Raw genomic sequence first — 19,041 nt, forward strand, 5'->3', positions numbered from 1 at the left:
CTCAAATTATTTCAGAACAAAAGCTGATTCCTCTTTAGTATGTAAGCCCTTTTTTCCGCTGCCTGTTTTCTCTCCTGCAATTCATCATGTCTCAGTATTCTCTTCCTTCCCATCATTTCTGCAACCCTAAGCCTGACACTTCCGGGTGTCTCTTTCTCCCTCCACTGCTTTTCTTCTCTGCCCTTCCTGAACCAGTCAGTCTGATTGTTCCATGTATTAGCTGTATGCTTAGTGAAGGACTTGTTTAGCTTAAGGGGCCTGTGTGTCTTGTAGGATGAAGCCTTTCCCCTGTCTTCATTCGTGATCTCTCCTGGCCTGTACTGGAGGTCAAATCTCACTGACCTTAATTCTGTGACTCTAGGCATCTTGGACCTTGTCTGCCTGAGCAATTCTTCACTCTACCCTAATTTTGCACAGTGAATCCTATGGGAGAATGTTTAGCACCATTTCAGATGATCAATTTATCAAATTTCAAATTTTGAGCTGTCTCTTTTTTAATTTTTTCCCTCTCTCTCTCTCTTTCCCCATTTTTTTCCTCCATGCTCAGTGGGCTGACAGGGCGGCAGATGTCAGAACCATCTGGAATGGGTGCATCTCCCTTGGACCTGCCCTCACCAGGCTTTTGGAAGGAGTGTCCCATCTGCCACGAGCGCTTCCCACCCGAGAGTGACAAGGAAACCGTTGATACGCATGTTGATGGGCACTTCTTTTTTAGCACCCATGACCCCTTTACTTTTGAATAAGCTTCTTGTCTCCATCATGACTATCATGTCCCCTTGTTTTCCCCTCTCTCGTTTCAGTAGGATTCAGGCTGGTTCCTTCCCTCTCTTCTTGCTTCCATAGAGTGTTTGTTAAGATGAATGAATTATCCTAGCACAATTCCATCATGTGGTTGGTGGCTGTAAAAAAACTGTTGTCTTCCAGGGGCCCTTTCCAAGGCAGGACAGTCAGAGCCAACTTGCATCAGGAGTTGCATCCTCAGGGATGGGAACCAGGTGATATTAAACTGTAGCAGGATGGGCTACTCACCACCATAAAGTGGTAGTTGCGCAGGGCATTTGGTGCGATCTTCTACAGATATCCACAATCACTTTGGCTTCTTGTTTGCCTGCCAATTTACTACTGGCTACCAGATTCTTCAAAATATTTCTATCTGCAAAACCCACCAGATATATGTAGGTCCTCCCTGTGTCTATGCTGAATGAGCTTTATGGTTCCTAGGCCTTGCAAGGAAGTCAGCTGTTTTCACACTGCCCAGTGACCATCAGATCTCCTCACTACAGAAGGTAATGGTACTCTGACATTTGCCCTAAAGGGACTCTGTAGATTTTGAAGAAAATCAGGAGCAATTGCAATTGAGAGACAATAGGCAAGCAAATGGGGACAGGGAGGAAGAGGCTTCCATTTTCCTATCAGTGGCAGCTGTACTGAGATGGATGGGAGGGGAAGGCCTTTAAGAGTTGTGTCTGTATTGGGTCTCCAGCCAACCATACAGTACCATATTTGGTTCTCCTTTTATAAGGACTGCTTATCCCTGGCCTACAGGACCAATAAGGTTCCTTGTGGCTGATTGCAGCTGGAATCCAACCATACCTGGGGAGTTATAGACTCTGTACTCCTGCAATAAACCAAAAGTTGATTTATAACCAGAAATTAAGAAAATGAATTCCTTGGTTATAAATACTTGGCTGAATTTACGCAAGTGTTTGGGGAGAAGAATTTGAGGGCAGAAGTGTTCATGTTTAGAGGGCACTTTCCCTCTCTTTTCCGTGTTAAATGGAACAGCTTAGCAACAGATGGAAGCTCTACCCACCTCTTGTTCAACTCCTGAGTATGTGAATAGAAAGAAAGCAAATGGAATGCAAATGAATGGATTGTGTATTTATTGGTTTAGCTAACTGGTCCTTCTTCCCACAAAGTCTCAAAGGATTTTATTGCTTATATTTATATATTATACGGCATTGTATGTGGGCTTTTTTAAATAACAGTTAAAGCAACCAGACTAGCAGACATGTAAATTAGAATAAAACAGAGAAGAGATTCCATAAAATCTCTTTCTGCATGTCTTATCACCACCAGGGAACAAAATTATACAAATTCACAGGCAAGGTTGTTTTTCTCCCTTAAACATGATCAATAACTTTCTTAAATGTAGCTGTTACCTTTGCATAAATAGCAAAAAGCCAAGATTAGTTATTCTATTATAATTCCTGTTCCCAAATATTCCAGTGATATTATTTAAACTGGGGAGGGAAGGACAAGAGCATTACAGTAATGTACAGTAACAGCCAGTTCTCTCAAGGAATTAAAAGTGGTGGGGAAAGATATTCACAAGAGATACTTCTAAATTAGAAGTGAACCCAAGTGGTTTTAATCGTTAATACTCTGTATCTCCCACCCAAACAGCAACCAATGTGTTTTGTTTCCAAAAGAAAAGGACAACAAAGTGAATAAAGAGCAGGAAAAAAGTATTGGCTATTGCACAACAGAGAACCTTGTAGCATGTGATTAATTGATCAGATAATTAATTGATCAGATAATTCACCCTGAGGATTAGCAAGATGAATAGCATTTTGACTTGGTATTAATATTATTAGTATTAAGCCAAAATACATATATTTTTGAGCTAAGAACAGTGCATCTGGAGAAAACACCCAAGCATGCTTTTAAATCCTTCCCTTATCTACATGCTTTTGGATCACGGCTGTGTGTCAATGTACTTTGGCTTCAGATCTCCATATTCTAACCACAGAATAAATTAAGCACATTATGCAAGTCAGCTCATACTAAAATAAATTATGCTTCCCGAATAAAAGATAGCAAAATGATAGAAAAACCAAATTAAACTACTACAAAATATAAAGTCCCAGGTTAGCTTTAATGACTTAATTTATATTGGCACAAATATATATTACATATTAATTTATATTAGCACAGATTTCATCAGAAGTAGCACAAAACCAATGTAGCATCTTTTGCAAAGAATGTGAATAGCAGAAAAAGGCAGAAACTGGAGTTAGATGATGTGAAGGGCAGGGATGTTCTACAATAGCCAAAGATAAAAACCAAGTTATGGAGAGTGCTGACACAGACTGCAGAAACATGGGGCCTCATCTATCAGAGTGAAAGGAACCTTGCCAACCCTATTTAGATTCTTTTGCCTTAAAGTCTAGAAATATGGGGACCTTTTTGGTTTTGCATTGTATCTGCAGTTCTGAACTGTTGGGAATGTGGAGTTGGTCCCTGGCACATCATTTATAATTTGGGGGTTCCTCCCCCTTCAGATTATAGCTTTTGATGCAAACCTCAGGTGAGGTGCTGGGGATGCATCCATATGCAATGCTAGTTCTGACTGGTAGGAGTATAGAAGCCCACCCATACTTCCAGCATGGTTCCCTCTCTTGGACAATATCTGCAACTAATCCACCCACGGAAGCCTAATCTGAGACACTACTGCTGGACTGCACCATTTTAAACTACAGGTGGGGGATCCAGTGTTCATACGAATGAACAAATCTCCCTCTGTGCAAAAAAAAAAATATTACTCCCAGCATGACACCGGGAAAGGTTCTAGGGTAACGTTCCATTGATGTAAAGGGAGCTTGGAGGAGCATTGGAACCTGAGACATGCCACCAGTAATTTGATTTGGTACCTTCTAGAAGAAGCTCTCAGTCATGATTGTGCTGCATGAGTAAATGAGCTCCAAGACATACAAGAAGAGACAAGGATCCACGATGATTCTATCATTTGACAAATGATGGTAGTGGATTTACATTCTGGAATGGATAAGTGCAAGGGGGCAAATGTGAAGGTGGTTCTCAACCAGCCACAGTTCCTTAGGTAGACTTGGTGTTTTGTTTTGTTTTCTTTCCTTAAGTTGCTCTTTCCTGGTGCTGCCCTGAATCTATTGCTTCCTCCTCGGCGTGCTGCCTTGTGACTACTGATGCATGTGTCTCCCTTCTGTGAGACTGCACCTCTGGCTTTGGTTTTCTGTGTGTGGTTGCCTCCCCTTTGACATTGTAGCCCTTGTATATATCCCCACTTTCCCCATTTACTGAGCTTTGCATTTACTTCCTACTAATTGGAGGGTGGGGTGGGTGGGTTGCAGTTTCTTCTTGCTTCTGCCTTTTGACCTCTCAGTTGGGCCACAAGAGAGGAATGTAAGGCCCAGGTCCTGCTGTAGCAATGCAGAAAGAGAGAAACACCTCTTTACGGACTGTGCCTCTTGAAGTTATAATGCTATAAAATGCCTCTTCTTGCCTGAAGAGCTACCGGACCTAGGATGGAAAGGTCCAAATGATCACTAGTTGGTAGCAAAGAGTTAGAGTTTTCTGTATCTTTGCTGCCATCTATCAGCCAACTAAATACTTACAGCACAGGTTTGATAGCTATACATACATACATACTTTTGTGGGAATCCTTTTCATTGTCACCTGCATTTGTGGCTATGCGTTCTCCTCATCTGTTTCTTCCTCTCCTTCCCCAAATGGTTGAGTTTTTTTTGTTTTTACTAAATATAATAGCCGCTCAAAGCAATAATCACCCCTCCCCCCCAGCCTTGACCTTTCCCCAAGTCTATGTATAGGGTGTATATATATATGTATATATTTATATTTATATTTATATGACATGTTGCAACTATTCTAATAAAATGCGGTCTTTCTGCAACTCTCTGTTTTTTTGTTGTTTGTTAAGTATTGTAGCCAACTATGAGTTGGAATGTGGGACTTTTTCTGTTGAGGGTCCTGCTGCACATTGCTGATGGTGAGTGGAGCTGAAGGAAGCTTTGGGTGGGACCAGAGCAAAACAGGGAGAGCACCATCATTCTCTCTCTTTTTGACATCTCTTTTCATCCTCCTTCTCATGTAGACAAACAGGAAACTCTTATTGCCAAATAGACTGTGGTTCAAATGAAGGCTGCTTGGAATTATTCCATATTATTCAGTTAGGCTGGCAAATTGCCGACCTTCAGTGTTTCCCAACTTCGGCTGTTTCCAGATACATGGACTTGAAATCCCAGAATTTGAAGTCCGTCCACCTGGAACTTGCCAAGGCTGGGAAACAGTGTGTCTAAGTGGATGTCAACAGCATAAAACTACTCTCCCCACCCATACTACTGGGTACTTTGCCCTCTCTTATCATCAGGCATTGCAACTTGAACATGGCTCCCAGAAATGATATCATCCATAATTGCCTGTTGTAATCACCATCTATTTATTTATTATTAGAATGTTTAAATGCAATGAAAGTATAAAGAATCAAAGGAAAGATAAGAAAAATAAAAAAAATATTTAGAATTATGATTTCCGCCTTCTTTCAGTCAAGTAGTTACCATCTTACTCTTCCCCTCCCTCTTTTTTTCTTTTTTTCTCCTTCCTCTTACTTTGTAATTCTCTTCCCCTTCCCTCTAACCCTTTTTAGTTCCAAATCCATAAATCATCAATTCAGTCCTTTCTTCTTTCAACAAAAAGTCTGTATAAGGTTTCCAGTCTTTCAAAAAGGTCTTTATCGTTTTTGCCCTGACCAAACTCGTCAGCTTCGCCATTTTCACAAGTTCTGTCAATTTTATAATCTTCCACTGTGGGTATTTCATTATTCTTCCATCTTTGTGCATATGGTAATCTTGCCACTGTTCCCATATATAGTATCAATTTCCCATATTTCTTTTCTAGTTCAATGTCCATAAAACCCAATAGAAACAATTCTGGTTTCATCATAATATTAATCTGCAATATCTTTTGTATCATTGTATGGATTTGCACCCAAAATTTCTTTGCTCTTTCACAGGTCCACCAAGCATGATAGAATGGAGGGGAGGGGAGGATTGCTAAAGCAACCTACAGAGAGAGGAATTACACAGGATTTGCTTCAGAAAATGTTTGAGGAATTCAACAATAAATTAGCTGAATCACTGTATACTAATATGATTAAATTTATTAAATCATATGATACTAAATGGATACTTTTTGAAAAAAGGAAGGATGAAAGACTTGTAAAGATAAAAGAGAAGATGAAAAACAAAGTTAGGAAGATGGAAAGCTCTGTAAAACAACTGGAGAGGTAAAACAAGTTAATGACAAAGTGGAAATTTTAGAGAGTAAGCAGAAGTTATAGACAGTCGGAAAGAGAACTAGATAATCTAGCTCTGTTGCAATTGAGAAAGAACGAATTTTGTTTGAGACTTAGAGCATTTCCAGAGGATTCTGATGAAGATATTAGAGAAAAGATTATTAAAGTTTGGCAAATTTTTTGGATAGGGAAGAGGAGGATACAGAGATAGAAATTGATAAAGTATATAGAATAAATTCCAAATTTGCGAGAATGATAAATGTTCCATGGGATGTTTTGATGCACTTTGTCAGGAAGAAGACAAGGAATCATGTTTTACAGTAACATTTTAATACAACATTGAAGATTGATAATATAGATATTTTTCTTTTGGGGGGGGGGGGATTTTTTTACATTTATATTCCACATTATGCTTTTATTTATTTAATTTCTATAGCTGCCCATCTCAACCAAGTGACCCTGGGCGGCAAACAATTCTAAAATTTAGACTTGTTTAAGCTTTTAAGCACCGTATGTATGTTGCAGGTTTTGAGAAGTCCATAGCTATAGCTCCTAATGCTGTAGTATCTTCCTCTATCTCCTTGATGCTTCCAACTGCGTCTTTTCAAGCTTATCTTTAAATTTCCCATAAAATTATTTTGCCTTTAATAAAGAATTCAATTTATATCTTTTTTTATTGTACATCAAAATTATTCCTTCTATTGTATCCTAATGGAATGGATGTTCTTTTCTTTTTAGTATATCTATCAAAAAAGAATAATCTTTTCTTTTCCTCAAAATCCTGACTGGAATTTCTTTTAAGACAATAACATTGTTATCATTTATCTTCAGTCTATTTTTGAAATGCTCTTGAATAATTTGGTGTCTTATTTTCCTCCTTACCAAGTGTACATCTCTTGGTACATTATTTTTCTTTGCATATCTAGAATTTATCCTGTATACTTTGTCTACTTCTTGATCCATTTCCTCTTTTTCCCAGTCTAGTAAATTTGAGATCGATTCTAGAACCTTCGGTCTTAAGTTTTCTCTAGATTCTTCTTGGACGCCTCTAAATCTTAAGCAGTATTCTTTCTCTCTTAATTCCTCATGGAGTAACAAGAGCAACAGAGGCAGCAGCAAGAGGCTCAATGACAGAAATACAAATGGAGGAGACACAAGGTATAAAACAAGGGACGTTACAAAAAATACTAGAGGATATGGGGAGAAATATTGCTGAGTCAGTTACTTAAAAGATGGAAGAAAGATTAGCTGAGTTTTAAAAAGAAATAATGGTCTCTATTGAAAAACCAGCAAAGTTAAACAAAATGAGGAGAAAATAGACATCTCAGAAAAATAAGATAGAAATAAACAATGAAGAAACTGAAAGAGCTTTGGATAATATTGCCTGCTGTAATCATCATCGTCATGCTTAAAAACTATAGAGAATCACAGATGTGACCTTGGAGAAGGAATGCAATGGCAGTTAGCAAAACACGGATTGAGCCCAGGAAGAAGGCACTAGAAAGAAATGTAAAGTGACCCTGCTTTGACTCCCTTGGGTAAAGGAGGGAGGGAAGTGGAAACACTGTCACACTTTCAAGATTCTAGGAATAGAGTCTATATCAGTGAAGTACAGTTCCAATATTTCTTGTGGAGCCTGTTTTCCAACCTGGTGTACCTTAAAGGGCTGACAAAAACTAACTGCAGAAAATAGTAAAGAAATATTGATTAAATTGGAACATGCAGAAATACTAAGTAAGGCACATGGGAAACCTATATGGCTCTAACACCAAAGAACAGTGGAATACCAACTAGATGCTCACTTTACCAAGTGAGGGAATGATTGCTTTGCTGAGTGAGAAAGAATACTGCTGAAGATGTCCACCTGGGGGAATCAGATAGGCTCCCAATCTAGGCCAATGGCAATGAGTTTCTCAATAAAGAGGGTGCCTTTCCCATCTCTTCCACCTGAAACAACCCCTTGTGTGTTCCCAGCAGGACCATGTAAAAAGAGATGGGCTGCCCACATCCTTAGCGGCTTAGAGAGAAAAGAGAAAGCATATCATGACTGTTAGAGTAACCCTACTTCATCAATAGCTATTATAAAAATGGAATAAATTTAGCTTCCTGATAGGTGAGCAGCCCTCAGGCCACATGTAGCCCTGCCCTGAGCCTCTTCCTGTACTCTCTGGAGCTCTTCAAACCTGTGCCTAAGTGCACACAACCATTGCCATCATTCATTTTGACTCCAGGGATTACATTATCTCAGAATTAATTCACACAAAATACATTTTGTGGGAACCCATTTAACTGAATATTGAGTTCTTACAAGGCACCCAGCTTGAAAGCTAACCAATGCCCAATCACTAACATTATATGATTTTTACTGATTTATTTGATTGGATTTTGGTGCTGCCTGACCCCAGAAAGAAATTGCATTTTGCAACCTTTCCACAGTTGTCCTTGGACTAATCTACCAACTGCACCAGGTTTTTTTCTCCTAGATGTCATGCTAAACAAAAGTGATAAGACAGGATATCAAAGGAAGACAGAAAAGAAACAAAAATCTTCCCCTCCCTCCCAAACATCTTGGCCATGCCCATTCTTCACATGGTTACCTTGACTGCTATAGCCGTCAGCCATCCAAAACAAACCCCAAAATAGTGTTGGCTTCCTCTTGCATTAGGATGCATCTCTCTGAGTGCTATACAGGGAGTTCTTGTTTAGCGACCACAACTGGGACGGGCAACTTGGTTGTTAAGTGAAGTGGTTGCTAAATGAAACTGCGACTGCTTACAATCTTACTTCGGCTTTCTTTTGCTTTACAGACCTGTGAAGGTTGTAAATATGAGGATGGATCACAAAGTTACTTTTTCATCACTGTTGTAATTGCAAATGGTCACTAAACGAGGACTATCTGTATATCAAAGAGGAGGCTTTGCACCCCCTGCCCCTGCTAAGGTACTGTATGTCACAGCAGGCTAACGGAATAGAACTTGTACCAATGTACGTAGTTCTGTGCTCTGATTACCAGAAGCCTCTCCAAAATGCTCAGTTGACTTACACAGCAGGATAAATAGACAGAGGGATAGTATCAAGGCCCAGAATTAGATTCAGAGCTGGTCTCTAAGCCTGGAACTTCAGACTCTGGAAACATGCCTTGATGGATATGCTGGAAACTAAAATTGTAGGTGCATACAGGCACATTGGACTAATACAAAATTGCCATAGCAAGTACCCAATTCATGCAACGATCAAAACATACTATCCAACCAACCAGTCAGAACTGGGGAAGCTCATTGATCCAGTTTTCATTATCACTGCCTGACAAAAAGCCACCTCAAGGAAAAGTTAGCACAGTCATTACTAAGGTACCTGCTAGCAACAGTGGAGCTGATGGTTGGGGAACAGCCACTTTTAAGTACACATCAGTCATGTGGTCAGCTGGAAAGGAGTAAGTAATTGACAGACAGGTGGAAAACAGTGGAAGAATCCACAGAGCATCTAACTGAGTGGCTATGCCTCCAGAAATGCTAAGGCATCCTAAGAGTTGGGGCTAGGAAAATTTGGTTTGCAAAATACATTACAAACAAGGTAGTAAAGGAATTAGAAGTGGACAACAACACATTATTTCCCCTTAACATATTTTATGATGATGCTGATAATGATTATTACATTTTAGTTCATCTCCCAGGGAGTTCAGAGAAGGGAATAATGTTCTTCCAGTGAGCCCTAACCTGTAAAGGATGTATGGCACACACCAACATTGGTCCCAACTTGTAAGCCAGTTGTCCCAGCCCTGCTCAGGTGGCCAAATTGTTGGGTCCATGGATTCAACTTATGCTACTGCATCACCTGTGACTGAACATGCAGATGTGGCAACACTTCAGGAGCTGCTGGACCATCTCTGGGTTAGTGCTGGAGTGTCTAAGGCTCTGGGACGTGGGTGACTTCAATCTCCATGGCATGGGAGAAGAGTCTTGGCTGGCTCATGAGTTTCTCACAAGTAGGCAAGCCCAGGAGATTATTTTGGAGCATACCTGGGCACTGATGTAACACTCAGTAGCAACTCCTTAAACTAAATGTATCTTTTCCCGGGATTGCTTGACAAATGCAGAGGGCAACCATAATGCCCTGGTAAAAGTCTGGGCTGCCTTGTGCTTTCTGAAGCACCTCAAAAGAATTTGAATCTGCAGCACTGCACAGTCCTGCTTTTTAGATCATAAATTACTATATAGAATTAGTCAAATGACTTTGTCATTCAATGATGGAGTTATTTGGAAAGTGGATTCAACTGCAAGGCAGTTTTCTAAATTGCCGGCTGAACCTGTGACACAGGAGATGGAGCACATCATGTGAATGAGCAAAACAATAATCAGTTTCTCCTGAGTGTTTTTCACTTACTGCCGTATTTTCTATAAAACCGCAGGACAATTCATCTCAAAGGATGGAAGAAAATCACCCAAAGAGCTAAGCTAACAACATCTGAGTAGGAGGCCAAGATACCCATTCTCTGAAACTATCCTTTCTGCAATGAACCCTGCACGTGTTCTAAAACCCCAGGGCCTTTCCAAACAAGAAATGTTTAATGAGACTGACTTTATCGATCGTATTTGGAATTTTGATTCCTGCCTTCCCTTGTTCATCCTATTTCCATTTTCTCAAACTCCTTTCTAGAAATTTGGGTCTATTGTTTTAAAAGAAAATGTCCCATTAAAACTTTCTGTGCACGCAACGCTGAATGCTTACACAGCTACCCCTTGTGTTTTCAAAATGTTCACAAGTTTTTGTTAAGTTTGGGGCAAGAAAATCCAAAGCAGCTTCCTTTCAGTTTCTCCTAGAGCTTGGCTGAGGGGAGAGAATTCAGCAGCGTAATTAGAAACTTCCCATCTGAACAAACTAGAGCATGTCAATAGTGTGTGCATGTGCGCGTGTATGTATATATGTGTGTGCACACACACACACACACACTTGTGTTATCTTGCTAGATCCCTCTGGGGCTTATAGTTGCAACAACTATTGCAATGATATATAAAACAAAAAACAAAAAAACTGGAGACCTCTTGGAAGAAAGAGTCCATCATAATATGAGTGCCTCTCCCAATATGGCATACCCGAGGTTAAAGTGTTGGACTAGGACTGAGGAAACTGAGGTTCTCATCTATCCTCAGCCATGGAAGCTCAAGGGGTGACTCTTGCAGTGACCCTCTCTTAGCCCATACCTCACAAGGTGCTTGTTGTGGGGGAAAGGAGGAGGGTGGACCATTATGTGTGCCACATAGGACTCCTGAATGAAAGGCAGGAAATAATATCATACATACATACATACATACGTACGTACATACATACATATGTTGGTTGGATGGTTGGTTGATTACAAGCACTTCTATGACTGCCTAACTCAAACAACATGACTCAAAGAATCAGTAGAGAAAAACAAAGCCTAACCCTAACCCTAACATGGTTTTAAGGAAAACTAAAGGAAATGAGACAGTGCTTTTCTTCTTAAAGCTACAGTAGCCAAACTAACAAAATCTAACAGAGTAGAAGACAGAAATATAAAATGTCCGTAACAGTAACAGTATTGAGAAGCATGAGGGACAGTCCAAAACACTAAGGTTCAATGAAGATTTGAACCTCCCTTTATCCCACCTCCCATCAATCTTAGAGCCAACAATCCACTCCTTGACAGCTTCGGAGCAGTTCCTTGCTACAGGGTAGGCACATTTTTCCTGAACTTCTTTGCTTTTCTCAACAGTTTACCTGGAGCTGCATGAGGCCCCTGATGGCCCTTTGACCTGAATTGCTGAAAACTAACAGTTCCTATCCTGTTTTGAGGCAGGAAATACTTCTTGTTGTTGTTGTTCAGTCGTTAAGTTGTGTCCGACTCTTCGTGACCCCATGAACCACATCGCGCCAGGCCTTCCTGTCCTTCACTGCCTCCCTGAGTTTGCTCAGTTTCACATTTGTTGCTTCAGTGATGCTATCTAACCAGTGATGCTATCCAACCATTCTCTGCCATCCCCTTTTCCTTTTGCCTTCAGTCTTTCCCAGCATCAGGGTCTTTTCCAAAGAGTCCTCTCTTCGCATTAGGTGACCAAAGTATCTGAGCTTGAGCAGGAAATACAGAAAGCCTCAAATATGCTCTAAAATAGATATATCCCAATGGGGAAAAAATGGGTCTCCCTCTAGCTGCCATTACAAACCTCAGGACTTAAATGGAAATCCCAGCCAGCCTCCATGAATGCTTTGGCACTATCCACTTTGCACCATCATTCCTTCCATTCTGCAACAGCCCAGCTGTGCCTTGTCCCACAATCTAAGTTAGGTCAAGAGGATTGAGTAGATCAGCCCCAGGGGAAGCCCACCTCTCTTCAGGAAGCCCACTCCTGCCTCCAGAGCCCTCCAGCCTGCTCCCTAGTCAGTGTGCCTCTGACTGCTGCAGACATAGTTAGAAAGAAAGGATGAGCTGGGAATGGCAGCCAACTGGCAGCAGCAGTAGCATCTCCTTCTTTTCTCCTCTCCCAAAGGGAAGAAAAAGAAAGGAGGAGCCAGGATGACAGGAGTAAGGAAGAGAGGCCCTCCCTTAGGAGAAGGAGGCATTCAGGGCAAAATCCAGAGCCCATAATCCAATCCAATGTGTCTGGGTAGTTCAGATGATGTTGGAAAGTGGGGCTTAAGTGAGGAAAACTGCACCTCCCAGCAAAGGATAGTCACTCTCCCTGCAGAAGGAGGCAGGGAAGCAGGGAATGTCCTGCAGGGAATGTAGCATGCGTAAAATCATCTCCATCATCCTCATCCTCAGCAGCAGCAGATATAGAATCCTTATTTGTAAAACCAGTCACTGCATTCTGTTCAATATTTGATCTGCCATCTGTGTGGCATTGGTGAGTTCTACCATCTCTGCTCACTGGCACTTTGAGAAGACAATAGCAGTATTTCTGGCCTGGCCCAGAGAAACTGCCTCAGCCGTGCCTGTTAGTTCCCACCAGTAGGTCCCAGTTTGCTGTAACTCCTCCCCACCAAGCCCAACCAGCTTGCCTGGGAAGGAGGGCAGAGCTGTCCCTGTTCCAGCACTGGAGCAGATAACGACAAAATCAATTTTTATCACCCTTGGCTTTTATGGACCCTTTAAAATATAACAGCAAATCATTGAGGAATTCATTATCCCTCCGCCCTTTCTTTCCCAGTGTGTGTCTGTCTCGGGTGTCTGTGTGTGTAATTTTATTTAATTAGAAATGTAAAATACAAAAGACCCACAGGCAGGTGAAGATGGACAGGCAGAGTGGGGCTGAGTGATGGCCCAATGAGGCTAGATTTACGGCTGTACGGATGGAAGCTCTGCCCTTGTATAGCCAATAGTAATGGAGTGTTGCAATCCAAGTCTTAAGCGCAATGGGTGACCTGGGATCTATAGATCATTAATACAACCTGACTCATGGCTGCTGCAATTATCCGGGGTGAATAAGATGGAAACGGAGCTGGGCAGGAGGGGCAGTCAGCTGGCTTCAGAGAGGCCAGGTGCTGTACTGGGAGATTTCTACAAGGATGATCCAGTGGTGGGGAATATCGATGATAAGGAAGAAACGGATGCCAAACATTGGGGCTTATAGGAGCGTCCCCCCAGAATAGACTCAGATTTATTTACAAGCTGAATCAAGGGCTTGCAAGGGGGAGCCTACTGTTTTACTCCTTGGTTTCAGAGATATCAGTAACCTGCTCTCTTGCTCTCTGGGTATTTGTGTGGTTCAGGAATGCACCAGCTGCTTTCTAAAATAGAAAGAGGGAGGAGACAGGAATATAACTTAAAAATAATTTATTACTATTACTACAGTGGGCCTAAAAGTCCCTTAGTGCCATTGAAACCAAACAACAAGTATACTAAAGCCTACTAATTTCAATGGGTGAAAGGCACTTAAGCATACTTGCTTGGAAGTTGGTCTTTGGGACCCAGTCAATACAAAATCAATACATTCAAAATTCAGCTCTCCCAAAGGTTAAACGTCAATCCTAAAGTTGATGACCTTATAAAATGCCTTTACACAGAATGAATTAGATGCGTTTGTGAAATAGATTCAATTGTGCAAAGAGTAAGATGTCTTCCTTTTTATTATCTGTTCTGAAACAAAGTGAGGGTGATGGTCAGCATCTTAGTGGTAAATTCTGAACTGCAGTAGCTAAAGGTGTCAGTCCTGGAGCTTTGCTTTTGGACAGTCCAAAAAGTGGTGTAAATCTACTGCATGTCTAAGCTGGAGGGGGAAATGTCCATTTTCTGCCAGTCATTCTTGTTTAGTTTGATTGGAAAGGAAGAGCTTTCAAAAATATTTCAAAGGAAAAGAATATTTCAGAGAAATTCTCACAGGTGGGTGCAGGGTTCTTGAACTTAAGAACATGACTAAATAATGTGTGTGAATGTCCTTTATTTCATATCCTTTCTTTCATTGTATAATCATCTCTCTAGTGATCTGCAGACACTGTCTGACTTCTTGAAAATCAATTAAATCCCAAGGGAATCATGTGGGAATCACTCCCATTGAGTTTTTCCAGCTTAGGAAGCATGAGCAACCAGAGAGGTTGCAAAGTGATAGATATACAATAGAAAAAACAACAGCACTTTCCATCTCCTTGCAAGAATAAAGTAGGTTCAAAAACACCATCCAGAGAAATTCTAAAACACTCTGAGAAATGAAACAACAACAGAAGTCTTTTTGACCAGGGAAAAACACTGGAAATTGAAAGACATACTTTGGCATAGATTTAATCTCAAGCAAAAGAGCAGAAATACATAACATAATATCCAATTTATTAGCTTCTGCACTTTCCAGTGTTCCTGCTCCATTACACCACTAGTTAATGGCTCAAAGTGCGAGCCTTTGAGAGTCAAGTTAATGGCCATGTTAGCTGGAGGATTATAGAAGCTGAAATCCAAAATATCTGAAGGTGATCTTGAGAAAAGCTGGCCAAGATGTTTCTTCAGATATCTTTGCAATTCTATCTATATCTACTCAGCATGTCCCTTTGTGTTCAAGACTACATGTAAGTTGGCATGGAACTGTAGCCTTAGGTGGACTTCTTTCCTCTCTTCTGTCCCCCAAACCACATGATGTAAGAAAAATAGTGCTAAACAAAATACTTGATGTACCATAAATTCAAGTTCTGAAGATACACTGCTAAATATTATCAACTGCACCAGGCAGTTCCACTGAAAATAACATTTAGGAAAAAGATCTTGGAATATTTATCGATCATGTGCCATCAAGTCGTTGTTAACTCTTAGTGACCATAAAGCTCCAGGACAGTCTGTCCCCAACCTGATCCTTCAGGTCTTCCAATGGTGCCCCCATCACCGCTATAATTGAGTCCATTTACCTTGCTGCTGGTTGTCCTCTTCTTCTCTTCCCTTCCACCTTCCCTAGCATTATAGACTTCTCCAGAGAGCTAGGTCTTCTCATAATGTATCCATAGTATGATCATTTGAGCCTGGGCATTTGTGCCTTGAGTAAGAACTCTGGATTGATTTGTTCAATGATGAATGCATTTTGTTTTCTTGGCTATCCATGGCATTCTCAGAAATCTTCTCCAACACCAAAGTTCAAAAGTGTCAATACTCTTGAGATATTGGTGGAACATAAAATGATTACAGGCTAACAATGTGGCACAAACTAAAAAAGATCATCAAGATCTTTCCATGGGATCCCAATGCAGAGGTAGATATAGACTGTATTTTTGCAAAAAGAGTCACTTTTTGTGAGATGGGCAGTATCTAAATTTGAAATATAAATAAATAAATAATTCTTTCTATCTTGTTAATTCCAGAAGGTACAGGAACAGCACACCTGGTCTTCATTAACTATGGTTATAAAGGGCAGGTTATAACTGGCACAAATGCAAGGAACAGCTCTTAGAAGGCACTTGGGTAGAGGACAGCTTTAATAAAATATAGCGGCATTCCTCAACTTGAAAATAACTCTAGATGTGTGGATGTCAGCTTCTAGAAATTCTCAGCAATGGGAATGATGCCTGCGGAATTCCAGGAATCAAAGGCTACACATACGTTGGGGTGCCCACAGCAAACCACAATGACACTAAAATGATGACATGCATGTGGTGTCGTCACAATGCACATCTGGCTTCCCAATGTCTGATTTGTTGTTGTTGTTTAGTCGTTAAGTCGTGTCCGACTCTTCGTGACCCCATGAACCATATTGCGCCAGGCCTTCCTGTCCTTCACTGCCTCCCTGAGTTTGCTCAGTTTCATGCTCATTGCTTCAGTGATGCTATCTAACCATCTCATCCTCTGCCGTCCTCTTCTCCTTTTGCCTTCAATCTTTCCCAGCATCAGGGTCTTCTCCAAAGAGATCTCTCTTCGCATTAGGTGACCAAAATATCTGAGCTTGAGCTTCATTATCGATCCTTCCAATGAGCAATCAGGGTTGATTTCCTTTAAGATTGACTGGTTTGACCTCCTAGCAGTCCAGGGGACTCTCAAGAGTCTTCTCCAGCACCACAGTTCAAAGGCATCAATTCTTCGGCGCTCGGCCTTTTTTATGGTCCAGCTCTCACAGCCATACATTACTACTGGAAAAACCATAGCTTTGACTCTGCGGATCTTTGTTGGCAAGGTGACGTCTCTGCTTTTTAATATGCTATCTAGGCTTGCCATAGCTTTCCTCCCAAGGAGCAAGCATCTTTTAATTTCATGGCTGCAGTCTCCGTCTGCGGTGATCTTGGAGCCCAAATAAATGAAGTCTGTTACTGCTTCCATTTCTACCCCTTCTATTTGCCAGGAATTGATGGGGCCAGATGCCATGATCTTAGTTTTTTTAATGTTGAGTTTCAAGCCAGCTTTTGCACTCTCCTCTTTCACCCTCATCAAGAGGCTCTTTAGTTCTTCTTCACTTTCTGCCATTAGGGTGGTATCGTCCGCATATCTGAGGTTGTTGATGATTCTCCCTGCAATCTTAATTCCGGCTTGTGATTCTTCCAGCCTGGCATTTCTCATGATGTACTCTGCATATAGGTTAAATAAGCAGGGTGACAGTATACAGCCTTGTCGTACACCTTTCCCTATTTTGAACCAATCGGTTGTTCCATGACCAGTTCTAACTGTTGCTTCTTGGCCCGCATACAGATTTCTCAGGAGACAGGTAAGGTGGTCTGGTACTCCCATCTCTTTAAGAATTTGCCACAGTTTGTTGTGATCCACACAATCAAAGGCTTTTGCATAGTCAATGAAGCAGAAGTAGATATTTTTCTGGAACTCTCGTGCTTTCTCCATGATCCAGCGAATGTTGGCGATTTGATCTCTAGTTCCTCTGCCTCTTCGAAACCCAGCTTGTACATCCGGTAGTTCTCGGTTCATGTATTGCTGAAGCCTAGCTTGTAGGATTTTGAGCATAACCTTGCTAGCATGTGAAATGAGTGCAATTGTGCGATAGTTTGAGCATTCTTTGGCGTTGCCCTTCTTTGGAATTGGAACATAAACTGACCTTTTCCAATCCCATGTCTGATGCAAGTATGCAAGTATGTAAGTTGTATGTACATCATGACACTTGCCCCTCCCTGACACCCATGCTCATCTGGAAGGTGCTCAGCTTGAGGAGGGCTGGAATACATGTTGTCACTTTATAATCACTTACCTGAGAGCCAGTTGCATGTAAAACCATGAGACTTACTATCAGACTATAACCCTGAATCTGTTTATCTGTAGGTATATCCCCCTGAATGAAACTGACTTCTGAAGGTATGAGCATAAGATTGCACTTAATTCTTTTGGGTGGAGGTTAAGTGGGGTGACATAACTACAGATTACAACTGCCTCATCAGGCGTAATGAAATAGGGAAAATGGGGAAGGGATGAAAGGTGCCATGTGGAAAAGAAGCTAGCAGAAATTCTAGATGGGGAAATTCAAAACCAAGTTTTGAATCCCTGTTCCTTGATCAGGAAGTAAAGGGCCTCAGTTCTTTCAAGACTATTTCATGAAGGAAGCTGAACTTCATTGCTGTTTAAATGGTGGCAAGTCACATATTTATTTTGATGCTATGATGTTACCAGAGTTGGAGAAAAGGAATAAAAAGGAATAGTTATGCTGTAATGCAGAGATTTTGAAGATTTCACAAGGAAGACATTCTCATTCTCTCTGTGTGAGAAGGTTTTGTTGAAGCCAAATACGCATAAACTTTGACTCCAATATATAAAATAGGGACCAGCACATTCTTTCTGATGTTTAAGCAAAGTATTTGGTGAAGCTTTGCTGTCTGTTTATGCTGGTAGGTTTGAAACAATACCACTGAAGCAAGTAGCTCTTCAGATGTTCCTCAACGCTCATTAGCATGGTCAAAATTTAAGGTGATAGAAGTTGTAGTCAAACATAATCTTAGAAGTCACAAGTACCATAACTTTGGCCTGAACTATTCAAAACACTGCCACTCTGCCTCTTTCACTTTAAGGATGACAGCCCACTCCCCACTGGGATCAGCAACTGGAAATCTCAGAACTAAATTGACCTACCATGTGCATTTTTGTGGAATATCCACCCTGTCCTACTGCCTAAACTTATACATGAGAGGATAAGAACTTCATGGCCCTAAAAAAGAATTTGTAGTTTTCAAATTGTACTTTGGAGGGAAACTGGAATCCCTTCATGATGAATAACACCACCATTATTTACTGATCTTCTATTACAGGTACTCAGGGGAGTTACAGGCATTCTAGGGCACACTCTTTGTGGAAGTGTAGGACCAATAAGTCCAACTGTAATCCATATGAAATGAGGGGGTCACTAGAGAATATCTCAGAATCTTTTGCAACATTCAGGGGAACTCTGGTGGATGATGAAAAGTTTTTCTTTTTCTAGGGCTATCAGATATGGACTGCAACAGTCCAGGCAACCAGTAGATAGCTGCAAAAATTATATCATTGTCACTGTCTCAATTGTTGCAACCCAGATATGGTAGCCCTGTGGGTCAATATTTGCTGATATCAGGCTCCT

The 19,041-nt window shown here is 41.0% G+C and overlaps 1 protein-coding gene across 4 annotated transcripts in view; it reads left to right on the forward strand.

The window, feature by feature from the left end:
• CALCOCO1 (calcium binding and coiled-coil domain 1) overlaps positions 1–19,041 on the forward strand; it is a 52,325-nt gene that overhangs the window by 23,916 nt on the left and 9,368 nt on the right. For 3 of the 4 annotated variants that reach the window (XM_007425840.3, XM_007425839.4, XM_025165192.2), the window contains one exon: positions 548–4,663. The exons of the other annotated variant lie outside the window; for it this stretch is intronic. In XM_007425840.3, coding sequence (XP_007425902.1) covers positions 548–743 — 196 coding nt within the window. In that variant the 3' untranslated portion in view covers positions 744–4,663. Of the gene's footprint in view, positions 1–547; positions 4,664–19,041 lie in introns of those variants that run through there. 4 annotated transcript variants of the gene reach the window in all.

Source organism: Python bivittatus, unplaced genomic scaffold, assembly GCF_059951505.1.
Source record: "Python bivittatus isolate LINGU-HERP-01145 unplaced genomic scaffold, Pbiv_v1 ctg000220_np1212, whole genome shotgun sequence".
NCBI classification, from domain to species: domain Eukaryota; kingdom Metazoa; phylum Chordata; class Lepidosauria; order Squamata; family Pythonidae; genus Python; species Python bivittatus.